This window comes from Copadichromis virginalis, linkage group LG19 (genome assembly GCF_057382275.1).
Source record: "Copadichromis virginalis isolate Kocher_CV1m ecotype Utaka linkage group LG19, C_Virginalis_male_GT1.1, whole genome shotgun sequence".
Lineage (NCBI taxonomy): Eukaryota > Metazoa > Chordata > Actinopteri > Cichliformes > Cichlidae > Copadichromis > Copadichromis virginalis.
In genome coordinates this window covers 13,509,261-13,524,895 of record NC_140636.1, presented here as the reverse complement: position 1 = coordinate 13,524,895, position 15,635 = coordinate 13,509,261, and the positions used below count along the sequence as shown (strand labels likewise).

Genomic DNA, 15,635 nt, shown 5'->3' with positions numbered 1-15,635 from the left:
TTTTCACAGCAGCAGGAAATAATTCCACTAATGGCGACTCCGATCCGGCGATCAGCGCGCTGTGCCTCGGTGATGTAATCAGCCTCACCTGCATTCAGACAGGTCAAAGTGATGCAGCAGGGGAGGATCACTCAACAATCTGCAGCACGTCCACGTGGCGTCTCCAAAGACAGAAATCCACCCGGTAACGATTCAGATCAATGATTTATTTACTCCAAAAGATCAATCAAAGCAGGCTGGGAGGAAGGAGAAGGAGGAAACCAGCCCGAAAGGACTCATTTCCTTACCATCTTAGCCCCTCCCACCAAAGATGCGAAGCAGGAGGTGAGGAAAGAGGGCGAAAAAGAGACATTGTTCCCTTTAAAGCATCATGTTTGACCAACTCTGCACTGACCCCTGATAAGAACACGAGCACAAACTAAAGAACGGCTCCTGTTTGAAGAGTCCTCCTCCTCGTGTGGTTTCCATATTCCAGCTGTGGCCACACCTCTTTCAGGAGAGACACACCTGTGCATACTCCTCTGTCTGTCTAATGCATTGCAGGATTTGAGAGGTCACCCGCAGGAGGTTAGACAGCGAGGCAAGCCAAGCAGCAAAAGTCCCAAAACCCCCTCAAAGCTCCGCGACACGAGGCTCCGCCCACTGTGCAGAGTGAAAAAAGGCTTTAGTTTGGCGGTGACTTTAACATACGTAATCTGATCTGTCCTCAGAGCCCTGGGGGTTGAGTTCAGTCAGCTGATGTAACCCTTCTGTGGGGTCTGTGGAGACACAGCCTGCACGAGCTGCAGTTCCTCCTACGTCCAGCAGAGGCAGCAGTGAGCAGTGCCCATAGACTCCCACGTTAAAACTTTACAGCAGAAACAAACATGCTTACAGGACGATACAGGAGCTGTTTCTGTGGATAATTTCCCCCTCATAACGTTTTTATAACTCACATTCAAGTCTGCGCTATTAGGGGCGTGGCCTCTTTAACCCACAGCCTCCCTGTTTGTGCTGTCTGATCCTGTCGGAGCATCTTTAATGACATCGTGTGACCAAAAATATGGCCGCTGTGAGGTCACTGTGCCTACACAGCGTCCAGCCCGTCTCTGTTTCAGCGCTCGTGCATGCTGCGTAACGAGCCCAGCAGCCCGCAGTAAAGAGCGCACAGACGGAAGCTGTCACAGATAAACGGGCTCTTCAGTTTGTGTAGGAAGAGTAAAATGCAGGACCATTAGCGTACCGATCATCCTTTGTGCTCGCTGCATGTTTACCTCATAGGCAGAGCGCGATGAAGCACGATGAAGAGGAGGATTTTTAATGTCTGTCTGTGTGAGGGCAGACGGGCTACTTCTCTCTGACAGATTCATCCTGCTGCTTTTGTCAGAGAGAGTGAAAGAGATTCAGGCAGAAAAAGAATAGGATACAAGCTCCAGCATGAAGAGGAAGAGGAGATCAGGAGGTGCTGATTATATAAAACCCTCACAAATATCAGCTGAGCTATTTTAAACCCAGGCTCAGAGAAAGCAGCAGTGTGGGCTGATATGTTGGCCATCACAGCAAACCCAGCACTCGTGTGTGTGTGTGTGTGTGTGTGTGTGTGTGTGTGTGTGTGTGTGTGTGTGTGTGTGTTCCCTCCCTGCAGAAACCTGGCGGACTGGGACTTTAAAGCCAGGTTACATAATGTGTAACTGGAGCTTTTATCAGCGTAGAGCTCCTGCAGGTTCCTCCTGGTCGGAGCATGCCCAGTCCTGACTCAGAGAGGAGGCCCTACATCCGTGCGTGGAGGGCGTGCGGACGAGATGTCGGGAATGTTTTCATACGCATGTGAATCTGTCAGCAGGGATTTGGACAATGAAATCAAAGACAAAGTGTCTGCTATTTCTGAACGCTGAAAGCTTCGCACTAAATGCTCTGCACTTCCACGCCGCCTTTTAACCCGAACAGGGCTGTTTGGTGCTTTCTAACTCACACTCCGAGCTGCTGGCAGGATCCAATCAGACACAAAAATGTCTACCTTTGGTTTTCTGAGCTGAAATCACACCAGTGTGCGCTAAAAGAGCACCTCAACAATTCGTCTGAGTACCATTTTACATCTTTTGCTTTATATAAACCGACTGGCAAATAAAACTGGCCAAGCGGCGAGAACACGAGCTGTTCGCCACCTGTGAAGGGCTGCGTTTGCACTCAAACCACAACCAGACGTCAAATGAATCTGCAAATGAGCAAAACAAGAAACGCAGAAAGCTGAGAACCGAACGAGGTTCTCCAGGCTGAGGAACCCCGAACTGATGAACGCTGGGCGCCAAATAAAAGAGATGATCCCCCATCATACGTGGATGTTCACAGCTCAGGCGGGAGAATCCAACCTGGTGGAAAAATAAATGCACACCTGCACAAAAAATAATTAATAGTGATAATAATGGTGACGGAGGTTCTGCGACACAGGAAGTGCTCACGAGGTGGAGGTTCAGAGGTCAGCAGTACCCGAGCCTTCAGGTACGTGAAGCCTTGAGCCGTCTCTGGTACAGTTTAGGGTTTACAAACTGTGACCTGGCCCGTTTCCTCCACACCTCTCCCACCCGTGGGAGCGCAGAGTCCGCGTCACACGCTCACCTACATATATTTATAACCACAAACCGATGTTCCCTTTTCTCCGAGCTTTACAGGAAGCTGGAGCTCCTCAGAAAGCTGCCAGCTCTCGGCAGAGACCCAGATCTTTTGCTGCTCGGCCCCGTCCTCACACTCTGTGCCGTTCACGTCTGCAAACGGCGAATAGTGCCAGCTGATCTGACACAGCCGCGTGACGTCCTCCCTCCCCGCGGAGGCCAGGTGTCGGGTTCACCTTGAAATTCTCCCACGCAAACAAAAAGCGGCGTTTAGAGAGCGAAGCTGGATGCTGGTTAAACATGACTCACTCCTGCTCTCACAGCGCCTCAGTGATCCTGCCTCAGATAAAAGCAGCAGAAGCCTCCAGGTGCAGCCAGGTGGAGCTCACAGCGCCCTCTGCTGGTGTAACTGTCGACACCCCACAGGCAGCTCCATCCACAACAAACGCGACACACAGGCAGATGCAGTTCGCACGTTTAATGATCTCAGACTTTGGCTCTGTTGTCACTGCCAATAAAAGTTTGTTGTACTTTGAAGTTCTGCTGAAATACTCTCGTTACTCGTTACATTACTGTCCCTGCTGTTAAACTTTTTATTATTTTTTAAATATATTTTTCACCTTTATTGCAGAGTTTCTGCCTCTCGTCATGAATGAGCACACGTGGAATCTGCCTCCACCTTCAGGTTTGTCCTGTGGTGGGCGCCTCCACACTCACTGACGGCTTCCTCACAAACGCGCGCGCGCGCGCACGGCCCGAGTGATCCCCACAATCTCCGCGCACACTTTTCTCGTGTTTTTCCTCAATCCCACAATGTCTGACCTCCGCGCGCCTCTTTCCTGGGGGTTGATGCGGGTACGCCGATATGACGAGGTGGCCGAGTGGTTAAGGCGATGGACTGCTAATCCATTGTGCTCTGCACGCGTGGGTTCGAATCCCATCCTCGTCGGTCAGAAGTTTTCCCGCTTTACTTCAGCGCGTGCACGACCCGCTGCTCATCTTCATCCAGAAAAACACGGGGGAACTTCCGGCACCAGCTTTCACAATAAAATCACGCCATTATCGTTCTCAAAATCAGCTTCTTCTAAAATCCACAAATTATTCAATTCTCACATTTCTGAGCTGATCTCCTGACACCAGGGAGAGCTCCCGGGAATGATCTGCAGGGGGCGCTGTCGCGCTGGTTTCTGTTTCATCACATTAATGCTCAGGTCAATGTGCAGATTTATTCATACTGGCTCATTATAAACGCACAAAAATATAAAATCTTCTTCAGATAAATTAAAGCCAGAAGTTTATGATCAAATAAAAATTCACGCCTCATACGTGACTTCGTCTCATTATTATTATTACTGTTGTAGTTCCCGACATTGACCACAGGGGGACAGTGTTCCCTCATGGTTCAGCTGTTTCTGCTTCATGTGCTGTGTGGGGTTATTTCCTGTTTGTGATTTTGTTTTTAAATCCTACTGCTAAGATTAGTGATTCTAAAAGAAAACAACTATTTTACAGAGCAAAAAAGAGCACAAAATTCTAAAGGGAACATTTATTTTGTTTATTTTTATTTTATTAGTATTTTCCTTAAATGTGTCAAATATACAGTATACTTTCTCATTTAAATGTCCACTGAGCTGTGAGCCACATTGGTTACCAACCAAGAAGAAGCTTTGAGCCAGGAGGGAGGGGGTGAGTAGCTCAAATGTGCTGTTAGCATGTTAGCAGAGCGATTTTGTTTTTTGTTTTTTTAAACTTTATTTACAAACAACAGTATAACATACACCGTCATTAATCTGATTATGTTACATCCTCGGTTGAGCATTATAGCAAGAAAAAAAAACAACGAAAAAAACAAAACAAAAAAGCAATAAGCACAAAACTAAAAGAGTTAGTACAAAAAGAAAGAACAGTCACTGAAGGATTTGAACCAAAGGCAAAAAATAACATGAGCAAAAAGGGCAGTCATGATTATAAAATAGGGAGGGTTTTTTTTTTAAACATAGATTAAACTCTTTAAATAAAACAACAAGTTTATGGGCTTTCTTAGTATTCACGAGTTTCAGCGACTTAGCCCAGAGTTTAAAGTCATTCAGCCATCTGTTTATACATGGTTTAGCTTTAAAGTATCTGCATTTGTGAATAAAAAATTTTCCCATTAACAAAAACGTCCTAATCAACAGGTCAAAATCTGCATTCTCAGCAAGTATTCCAAATTTTATTACTGTCACCGTCAAATGTGGTAACTGAATTCTCCTGGACTGTAGCCAGCTCCACATGTCAGTCCAGAAGGAGTGCACTGATTCACAGTAGAAAAACAAGTGATCCAGACTTTCAATATCATTTTCACAAAATGTGCAGGCGTTCACTTTAAGTTAAATTTCCGTCTTAAGAATTCATTGGTTGGATAAACCTCATTAATGATTTTAAAGTGAACCTCTTTTACTTTAGGGGAAAGAGGAAGTGAGATATACTTTTTTCTTATCGCGTTAACCTCCATGGTCTCAAATTCTTTAAGGATATAATTTCTTTTAACCGGATTTGGGCAAATTTCGTTTATCAAAATATTCCTGATCACTTTGTTTGTAAACCTGCTGTCACCAAATTCAACTCCAGCTATGCAGAGCTGCCTCAGTCCAGGAGAAATTTTAGAGTGCACAATATCTTCTTTTATCGTTGATCTCAAAGGGACTGGGATGGCTTTCACTGGGGATTTATATCTCTTAACAGTACATCTTACATCAAATTTCTCACAAAACGTCTCATGTTTTAATAAGACCCCATTATCATCCATAAAATGAGCTACAGCCCAAATCCCTTTAGATCTCCATTCATCCACGTACACAGATTTCCTACACAAACGGATATACCTGTTGTTCCATATAGGGGTATTGTGAGGAGTAAAGTTATGTTTATAGATTAATTTCCAGTAGAGAAGGACCTGCTGATGGAAAGCTGAGAGTTTAACAGGTAACGAACTGCAATCAAAGTCACAACGTAACAAAAAGTCTATTCCACCCATTTTGCCAAAAATCACATTGGGAATAATGTTCCAAAATGAATGTTCCTAATGAAAGATCTTAACCATTTCAATTTTAGTACACCATTCATAACATCAAAGTCAATGGCATTAGCCCCGCCCTCTTCATAATTCTTAATCATATCATTTTTCTTTATATAATGACATTTGTTCCTCCATATGAACCTAAAATTAAGATTATTTATAGATTTAATTAGTTTTGGAGATATGGGCAGAGAAAAGGCTGGATAGATTAGTCTGGACAGACTGTCCATTTTGGTTAGCAAGATTCTCCCAAACAGAGTTATGTCCCTTTGCAGCCACCTGTTTAAAATTGACTTACACTTTTCTATATTGGTACAGATATTTTTATTTTCTGTTGATGTCTTATCCTTGCAAATTACAATGCCTAGATACTTAACCTCTTTTTTGATCTGTATATTATTTATTGCTTGCAGGGGACACTCATACAGAGAGAGATTTTCGCATTTATTAATATTCAGCTGTAGGCCAGAAGCTTTGGAGAAGTGGTTGATCGCCTGTAAAGGAATCTGGTCCTCATTTCTTAGAAACAGGGTGGTATCATCTGCGAGCTGACCGATTATTATCTGTTCACCCATCACAGTTAACCCCTCACCGCCTTTGCCTCCGCGAACACATCGGACTACAAACACGCACATTACCAACTCCGGAAGACGATCAAAGCAGCCAAACGTGAGTACAGGGACAGGGTGGAGCAACAGTTTGACAACCCTCGGAGTATGTGGCAGGGACTAAACACGATCACAGACTTTAGAGGGAGACCCAGCACACCGCAGACCACGGCCTCTCTGTGTGAGAATCTAAACATATTCTACGCTAGATTCGACACAGCGAACACCATGAGACCGGACAGTGTGCGCACCACGGATGACGTCAGTGCGCACACTGTGTCTGAGGAGGATGTGCGGAAGTGCTTCAGGAAGGTGAACGCACGCAAAGCTACTGGTCCGGACGGGATTCCCGGCCGCGTCCTCAGGTCATGCGCGGCTCAGCTGGCTGGAGTGTTCACGCACATCTTCAACCTTTCCCTCTCTCTGTCTGTAGTCCCAGCCTGCTTCAAAATGGCCACCGTCGTCCCTGTACCCAAATCCTCCACCATCTCCTCATTGAACGACTGGCGACCTGTAGCCCTGACCCCCATCGTAAGCAAATGCTTCGAGAAGCTGGTCAGGGACTTCATCTGCTCTGCACTACCCGACTCACTGGACCCTCTACAGTTCGCATACCGCCACAACAGGTCCACTGATGATGCCATAGCCCTGACACTACACACTGCCCTGTCACACCTGGAGAAGAGAGACACGTATGTGAGAATACTGTTTGTAGATTACAGCTCAGCATTCAATACCATCGTTCCCTCGAAGCTGGACAGGAAACTGCAGGATCTAGGACTGAGCAGCTCCCTCTGCAGCTGGATCCTTAACTTCCTGTCTGACAGACGCCAAGTGGTCAGACTGGGCAGCATCACCTCATCCCCCATCACACTGAACACTGGTGCTCCACAGGGGTGTGTACTGAGCCCTCTCCTGTACTCACTCTACACCTACGACTGCACAGCCACTAACAACTCCAACATCATTGTGAAGTTTGCAGACGACAGTGGTGGGTCTTATCACCAATGGTGATGAGACGGCTTACAGGGAGGAGGTCAGCGCCCTGACCCACTGGTGTCAAGACAACCATCTCACCCTCAACGTCGCAAAGACAAAGGAGTTGATAGTGGACTTCCGGAGGTGCAGAGAAGTACACACCCCCATCACCATCAACGGCGCTGCTGTGGAGAGAGTGAGCAGCTTCCGGTTCCTTGGAGTACATCTGGCTGAGGATCTTACGTGGTCAGTACACACAAACAAAACAGTGAAGAAGGCGCAGCAGCGCCTCTTCTTTCTCAGGAGACTGAAAAGATTCGGCATGAGCCCCCGCATCCTCAGGACCTTCTATCACTGTGCCATTGAGAGCATCCTCACTGGATGCATCACCACCTGGTATGGCAACAGCACCGCCTACAACTGCAAAGCTCTCCAGCGAGTAGTGCGGTGCTCTGAACGGATAATTGGAGGTGAGCTTCCCTCCCTCCAAGACATCTACAGGAAGCGCTGCCTGAGGAAAGCGGGGAGGATCATCAAGGACTCCAGTCACCCCAGCCATAAACTGTTCAGACTGCTTCCATCAGGAAGGAGGTTCTGCAGCATCCGGTCCCGAACCAGCAGACTGAGAGACAGCTTTTTCCATCAGGCCATCAGACTGCTGAACACGTCATAGACACCTCAGCTTCACTACTGGAACTTCAACATTATGCACTCCATACTGTACAGTAACGCCACTGTTTTGCACATATTCAACTCTGTATATTTTATATATTTTATTTATTGTTTACTCTATTTAATTTGTAAAATATGTGTACACACACACACACGTAGAAAAATATTTAGTATACACATCCAGAAATGCATATACTATTATATATTGTACATATATTTATTAGTTTCAGATGTAGCCATTCTTGTATTTTGCTTGTTTACATTATTGTATTTTGCACAACTCTGTTGCTTGTGAAGCTCGCACACAAGAATTTCACTCACATGTGCTGTACCAATGTACCTGCACATGTGATGTGACAATAAAAGTGATTTGATTTGATTTGATTTGTGACTGTTTTTAATCAAAATAGACAACAGCTCAGCAACCATGATGAACAGAAGTGGTGAGCTGTGAATTCATGGATTTTTTTTTCACATTCTGTCTCTCACAGTTGAAGTGTACCTCTGGTGCAAATTACTGACCTCTGTCATCATTTTAAGTGGGGGAACTTGCACAATCGGTGGCTGACTAAATACTTATTTGCCCCACTGTACATCCCTGCCTTATCCCTCTATTAACCTCAAACCCTGAACATGTACCATGTTCTAGCAAAACAGAGCTGTTAATGTCATTATATAGCATCTCTATAACACTGATAAATTCCTCTCCAAAACCAAAAGACTGCAGAGTTTTTAATATGAACGTATGTTCAACTGAGTCAAATGCTTTGTAAAAATCCAAGAACAGGATGTATCCTCTCTCTTGGATTAATTCACTGTATTCAAGGAGATCCAAAACCAGCCTAATATTGTTATGAATTAGTCTTCCTTTCAAAAAACCTGATTGTGTTTCACTGATAATGTTTGACATGCCTTTCTTTAGCCTCTCAGCTACAGCTCCAGACAGGATCTTATATGAATGTGAATTCTCCTGGACTGTAGCCAGCTCCACATGTCAGTCCAGATGTTAGCAGAGCGATGCTACTGTGAACCAAGGAGCTATTGTCTTGATGTGTACGGAGCCCCGCAGGGGACATGGGAGAAAAAAAATTAAGACGGACTTTTGCGAGATCTCGCAAAACAAACTCGGGATCTCGCAAAACTTTTTGAGATCTGGCAAAAGTTGAATTCCAACAATAGCAGCTACTTAGTTGTAATATTACTCTTTCTGGGTCACAAAATACACTTTTAAGATACTTTGAGGCGTGAATGTAGTTGTGTAAACGTCAGATATCTGCTCAGTTTACAAGACATCACATATTTGCAAAAGTGCTCCGACGTTTTCGGAGATGTATGAAACTTTTGTGAGATCTCGCAAAAGTCCGTCTTAATTTTTTTTTTCTCCCATGTCCCCTGCGGGGCTCCGCATGATGTGAGCTTCTACTCAGGGTTTTTTCTTCCAGTTCAGAGCAGAAATGTTTTTGTTAAGATACTGGATGTTGTGTTTTTCTCCACAATATTAATTATAAGCTAGATATATTTCTACTAATGAAATTAGTTTGCTAACAGCAACAGGGATGAGTCAGTGAGTCAGTTGGGCTTGTGAATCATGATTCATGGGTCAATAAAGTGATTCTCGAGTACTGAACGATTCATTCATGTTTCGCGCATCACTACATATAAGTGCTGGCTCTGTGATGATGTCATCTTTACGGCTCAGAGCTGTTCATGAAAAGAAGCACATTTCATTGGTAGAAGTGTTTTTCCCACTGTTACGGCATGCTGCACTTTATTCGTGACTTTAAAACTGACCACAGACATTTTCTATATGAAAACAAATTTTACTGGACGGTTTTTACATGTTTGGATCTTTTTGTTTGGGTAAAAACAAAAAGAGTCATATTCAGAGGGTAATAAGATCCTGTGTTTCGTCTTTAAATGGAGTTGAAAATTGTTTGAAAAGGGTTAACTTTGGTTTTTAGTGATTTCAGAGGAGGGGAACGACACCCAGGTAATCACATATCATTTATTTTAAAATTATTAAGAAAATAAGCGTGGATAGACCGTGTTCCATTAAGTTAAGTGTTTTACTTTGTGCTTGTGGAACAAAATTCCATGTAATCGAATTACTTAAAGCCCCCTAAGTCACAGCTCGATGTAAACAACTTCCTGTAGAACAAAAACAGCTGTTCTGATCCAGGTCGATGATTATCAGGACAGCTGGATTACTGCAGGCTTAAAACAGCCAGAAGCATCACAGCCTGTTCCATCAAAACCAGTGTGATAAACCAGAGTGGAAGACCCTCTGTTATAGAAGAGTACACACACACACCTTCCTCGCTGGCTGTTGGTGGAAAGAGTGAGATCACCAGGTGAGTCTCGGCCCGTACAGGTGGTGTTCGATGTCAGAGGCCACGCTGCAACTTTAGAGCTTCCGTTCATCAGACGCACTGTTGTGAGTGGCGTGCACGTGTTTGTTGGCGGTTAGGGTTGCCAACTCCCTGAAAAATAAATAAGGGACACCTCGTGGCCAGGGCCGGGCGACCCAGTTGTCTTCACCCTTCCCAGTGTGGTGAATTTTCTAGCTCTTTTTTTTTTGTGTGTGAAATTATTTTTTTAACCATTTCACTTGAATTTGATTTAAGCAGATGCATATTCTTTGTGATATGAACACATGTGAAACAAATTACCATTTAGCCATTTATTTTTTAGCTCAAAATGACAACATTAACACAGTAAAACAGGTCTCTTTCTTAAACAGAAGCCTGTCATGCTTAACTTTTGAGAATATAAGTAAATCTTTCTTTAAAAGAACTCTGTCCTGCTTAACTTAAAATAATAGAAAACAATAGAAAGAAAAACATTCTTGTAACAGTGCACATTTAGTGCATTTAGTACAATTGGCTTAATGCTAATCAGCTGCTCCTGTTTGTAAACCCGCTTGTTCCCATGATTACGCATCTTAACTCATCATCATTATTCATCTATGTATTACTTTTATGTATTAGTCATCTATTTGTTGTAATCATCTATCCTTACAGTTGTTTATTACACAAAATAAATTATATTATCACACTTCTGGCCACATAGCGCTGATATTCACTGCACATGCCCATATTAACTTTTTCCAGCCAGGTGTTTTCCTTTTCCCATTCTTCCCTTTCTCTGAGGGGAACAAACATTGCTGCTCTAATGCTGGGCTCACACTGTGCGGTTTTAGGCCCATTTTGAGCCGATTTTTGAGTGATCGGACCGATTTTGGCCTTCATCGTGCATCGTGTAGTATACGTGGGGTAACGAGAAGTGATTAACACCTCACGACCAGCTCCCGATCATCAATCGCTCGTGAGGGTCTCATCACAGCCGCTCACACTGCTCGCGCGCAAACACGTAAACGTCGGTGAAAAAGACGGAGCAGCACGGCTGTGCAGCGTGTGATCTGGACACAAGCGATGGAGGCACAACTTGTAGAACTTTGGAAAGCTCATCCGAGCCTTTTCGATGTGGCATCACAAAATTATCACGACCACAACAACCGTGAAAATAGTTGGATCTACATCGCTGCTCAATCACAGCTGCCTGATCAATGTTTTTCATTAGCAATTTAGCAAAGTTGATGGTGGTGGTGTGTCTGTGTGAGTGAGTGAAAGACGGAGAGAGAGAGCGCGACAGATTTTCTGTTATAACCTTCATTTTATGGACGCACAGTGTGAGCACTCAGGTCGCATCAGAGCATCGGGCGGTATAGTGTGAGACCTGCATCGTGACCTACCAACTTCTAACCCCTGCGAGTCAATCGTGCAGTTTGAGCAGGAGCTGAATAACGTGACTGAAAAAATCGCACAGTGTTTGCCCAGCTTTAGGTGTACTGTCGTCCGAGACTTGCACCGCCGTGTCGGCGTTTGTTTCCCTGTTGGCCATGCTTCTTGTTGTGGTCATCTGTTGTCTTCCGGTATTTTCTCCGTAAGCGACCTTTCCTTGACCAATGAGATGAGCGGTAATCTGAATTGTCATACTCGTAAGTGTGCTGTCAGCTCATTGGTCACAAAGCAGGAGAGGGGCTGGGAATTATGTTTTCAAACAAAGCGTTAATTCCATAAACATTTATAGACTAATTTTGATTCTCACTGTATTACGGGACAAAGTGCGTCCCTTATTAGCTCAATACGGGACGTGTACTTTTGTTTCGAAATACGGGACGATTCCGTTTTTTAAGGGACGGTTGGCAACCCTATTGGCGGTGGACTGAACGCGCTGCACTGTCTGGACATTTGACAGTGAGCCAATCAGCACACTGCAATAACTGCCCCTCCCCCTCCTCCATGTGCACAGACTTCATTAGGTGAGCAGGAAGTGGGACTGGATAAAGGAGCTTTTTAAAAGAGAACGTGACTGGAAACTGAAGTCTCGGGTTTAGGGTTTGCGGTCCCGCCATCACTTCCTGCTCCGATGATCATGTCCAACGTCCATGGCTGCAGATCAGATCTCACCTGTGAATATTTTACAGGAGGATTCATCAGGCAACAGAGGCAGCTGAGAAATGCATTTATTTAAATTTAAGTAGATTTTATCAGAGACGGGACAATAAACCGAAAACTCCGACATCAGGCCTCACATACAGCTGCAAAAAACTGCAAAAAACTGCAAAAATAATAATAATAATAATAATAATAATGCTTTAGGGACATTTTAAAGACATCCTGTGGGGCTGTGCCAAACTTGCAGTTCCTCTGATGTCCAGCAGGGGCTCCAGCAGCGAGCCAGTCTCATAGACTCCCATGTTAAAACTTTACTGCAGTTATTATCATTCAAGAATCAACTGTAATTATAAATTGACTGAATCCATTCTGGCTTGTTTCTTTTCTGAGGTTAAACCTGCACCTAAAATATTTACTGTGACGTCTGATTTCAGTTTTAATCAGTTTTTAATGTGTTTATTGATTTATGTTAATCTGATGCTGTAAAAGCCTCCAGCCCTGTGCAAACGTCACAGTTTCCTTTCTGCGCTTCTTTAAAGGCTCTGTGTTTGTGCACTGGTGATGGGTGGCTCTTCGTCTGCAGTGAATGAGCTGATGAAGAGTCTGAGTCCTCGCCGGCCTGCCATGGAGTACTGTTACAGATCAGGTGACTCCTCGGGGCTGAGCTGGGACGTGGGTGAAGGAGGCGCCCGTCTCTCGGAGCGTTTAAAAGAAGGTGGAGGGCTCGCGTCCGATCCATCTGCTGAGCCAACAGCAAACAGGAGCGATGAGAAGTTCGGATGCAGCCGTGCACAGACAACACGATCGGTTTCATTTAAAGAGGAGCGGGAAGTCCGGGCGCCAGGGTCTGCCTATCAGCGAGGAGACGAGTCAGACTCTGGAGATTAGTGTCCGGCGGATCAACAGATCATCTTCTAACCTTCACACCGTGAGCAGGTTAAACACGGGTCAGTGGTCATCACAGATGGGCCAGTCTGAGCTGAAACAAGCTGCTAACATCCCTCTGCCGCCCATCAGGGGCTGCAGACCCGGCAGAGGAGAAGTCCCTGCAGCTCCGCCTGCCATCAGAAATACGATCCTTCATGTGTTTGTGGCAAAGTGGGGGAAACCAATCCAACAGTCAGACAGACTCAGCGAAATCCACAGCAGACCGGCACTCGCTGAGCGGCTGGAACAGCAGAAGAAGAGCGATGACATCACTGGTGTGGACGGTGGCCGTACGACAACGATGCCGGTCATAGTTAAAGATGACGGCGGCGCCTGTGAGGAGCGGCGACGGCAGAGAGAGTTCTGCTCCGATGACTCAGCTGCTGAAACATCATCTGAGGACTCAGAGGTCAGAGGTCACGCAGAGACACTGGAGGAGGACGATGGCGGTGATGACGAGTACTACAGCGAGCAGAGGATCACAGAGTGGATCCTCCAGGTCAACTCGAGCCTCTTCTCTACAGGAAACACTCAGAGAGGCGCCGAGCCTGCAGAGGAGCGCGACGTGGCCACCATAAAGATCATCTACAGCGGGGACTGAACTCCCAGCTCAGTCTCCTCCTCCTTTCACAGGACGCTCACAACCAGGGAGGAGCCCGAGGTCCTCGAGGAGCAACGCTGGCAAAAATAACAGAAAACGTTTCAGCAAATAGAACAGCTGTAATCTGGGACACTGGTGATACCAGCTCCAATTCACTTTAATTCAAATAATTTCATGTATATAAAGAAATAACTGTGTAATTACATGAGTAATTTAAACTTGGTACTGTGGCCCACCTGCAGTACCATCGCAGCCCACCGGGGGGGCACAGTGCATTAATTTAAATAAAATGTAATCAACCTGGACGAGTGTCAGCAGATCCTTTCAGATCCCACCGAGGCTTTGCTCCGACCGATGTTCTTCATCAGAAACAGAGCTTTTGATTGGTCAGTGACGTCCTGGGCTGAACGTTTCTCTGTAGCTTCTGCGCAGGTTAAATTCCCACAATCCTGTTCTGTGCGAAACCAGAGAGCAGGAGCATAAATCCTGCATACATGGGGCATAAATCAGTTCTATTAAATATTATTTATATAGCGTTAAATGAACATCAGCTTTTATTCACGGAGGCTCAAACGAGAGACTAACCCGGCTCGGTCATTCTCACCAGATTGTCTCGATGGGCGGGGTTAGTGCTGATGACTCAAACTGCGATCTTGTCCTAATCCCAACAATACGAAGTTAAAAAGACCGAAGTTAAGTAGCAGATAAAAAATAACTGTCCGTTATCTACGTTCACTTATCCTAACATCAGCCTGTTTCAAATGGCTGAGTTCACCCAGGGTCTAACCTGTACGTTCAAGGGGCGGGGCTAGCGGCATCTGACCAATCAGAAACATGGATAAATGTGCTCACAGCAGAGCAGCTGATTTCACAAAGGAGGACCGGTGTGTGTGTGTAAACACTGCTGTATTAATAAAGTTTAGCCTGTTTGAAGCCGACTGTGTGACAGAACAGACTGATTCATATCTCAGCTCTGTCTCGACGATCGAGTGTTTCATTAATGTGTTAAGGACGGTCTTAGCTTTTATCCTCTGAGCTGCAGACTCGGTGGAGTTTAACACTGAGAGGAAAGAATAAAACCTCTTTAAACGCTGACAGAACAAAAACTGCTGAACAGCTCAGAGGGAGTGTGACGCTAATTTCCAGAGATCTGATTGGTCAGTTATTTCATACCTGCTGATCTGTAATCTAGAAACTCCCCTACTCCTGGGCAACATCAGTTGCCATGATGATAAACCCTAATAAGAAGGATCCGCCTTCACAGTACAGGAAACCCAGAGCTAATCCTGGAAAAGGAGAAATCCTGCCTAATAGTGCAGACCTTAGGGTGACATTATGACTCCGCCTCGCCGACCTGACGTGGATGCTGTGGGTTTGTAAAGGAGGACAAAACAGAAACACATAACTTATTTTTAGAACCGGGGGTCTGAAGGTGCACACTCAGAGGACAGCTTCCTGCTCCGTCCCGACTCTAACGCCACCAAGGTTTCCAGAATAAACTTCCGTTGTACTTCAGTCACACCTGAGAGCAGCAACTGAGACCGTAAACTCATCAGGAAGGTGTTCACTGAGCTCAGGTGAGCTGGACGCTCAATTCTGTTACACTTCTATCCAATCAGGCCTCAAAGAGGTCGCCCCCTGCTGGATGTTAGACAGAGCGCAGGTTGAGTTTGGCACCTGAGTTTGTTTAAAGCTGCTCTGTGATTGGAGGACATGGTGAGGTCAATGTCACGGCTCCACTCAGAG

At 45.2% G+C, this 15,635-nt stretch overlaps 1 protein-coding gene and 1 non-coding gene across 3 annotated transcripts; one reads left to right on the top strand and one right to left on the bottom strand.

The window, feature by feature from the left end:
* The first annotated feature begins 3,455 nt into the window (after positions 1-3,455).
* trnas-gcu (transfer RNA serine (anticodon GCU)) lies at positions 3,456-3,537 on the top strand. Its single transcript has one exon. It is a non-coding gene; the product is annotated as a tRNA-Ser (tRNA).
* Positions 3,538-12,411: 8,874 nt separating this feature from the next.
* On the bottom strand, positions 12,412-15,532 carry LOC146685737 (uncharacterized). 2 transcript variants are annotated; one of them, XM_085442708.1, is made up of 4 exons: positions 15,309-15,532; positions 14,494-14,547; positions 14,225-14,375; positions 12,412-13,966 (listed from the first exon to the last, which is right to left on the bottom strand). In XM_085442708.1, the coding sequence occupies exons 1-4, from the start codon at positions 15,440-15,442 to the stop codon at positions 13,916-13,918; spliced, it is 390 nt and encodes a 129-aa protein (XP_085298834.1). In that variant the 5' UTR covers positions 15,443-15,532; the 3' UTR covers positions 12,412-13,915. The 2 variants fall into 2 exon arrangements, 1 of the variants encoding a protein (XP_085298834.1); XR_014916973.1 differs by lacking the exons at positions 12,412-13,966; positions 15,309-15,532 and having other exon boundaries at positions 14,316-14,375; positions 14,475-15,278.
* Between the last annotated feature and the right edge of the window lie 103 nt (positions 15,533-15,635).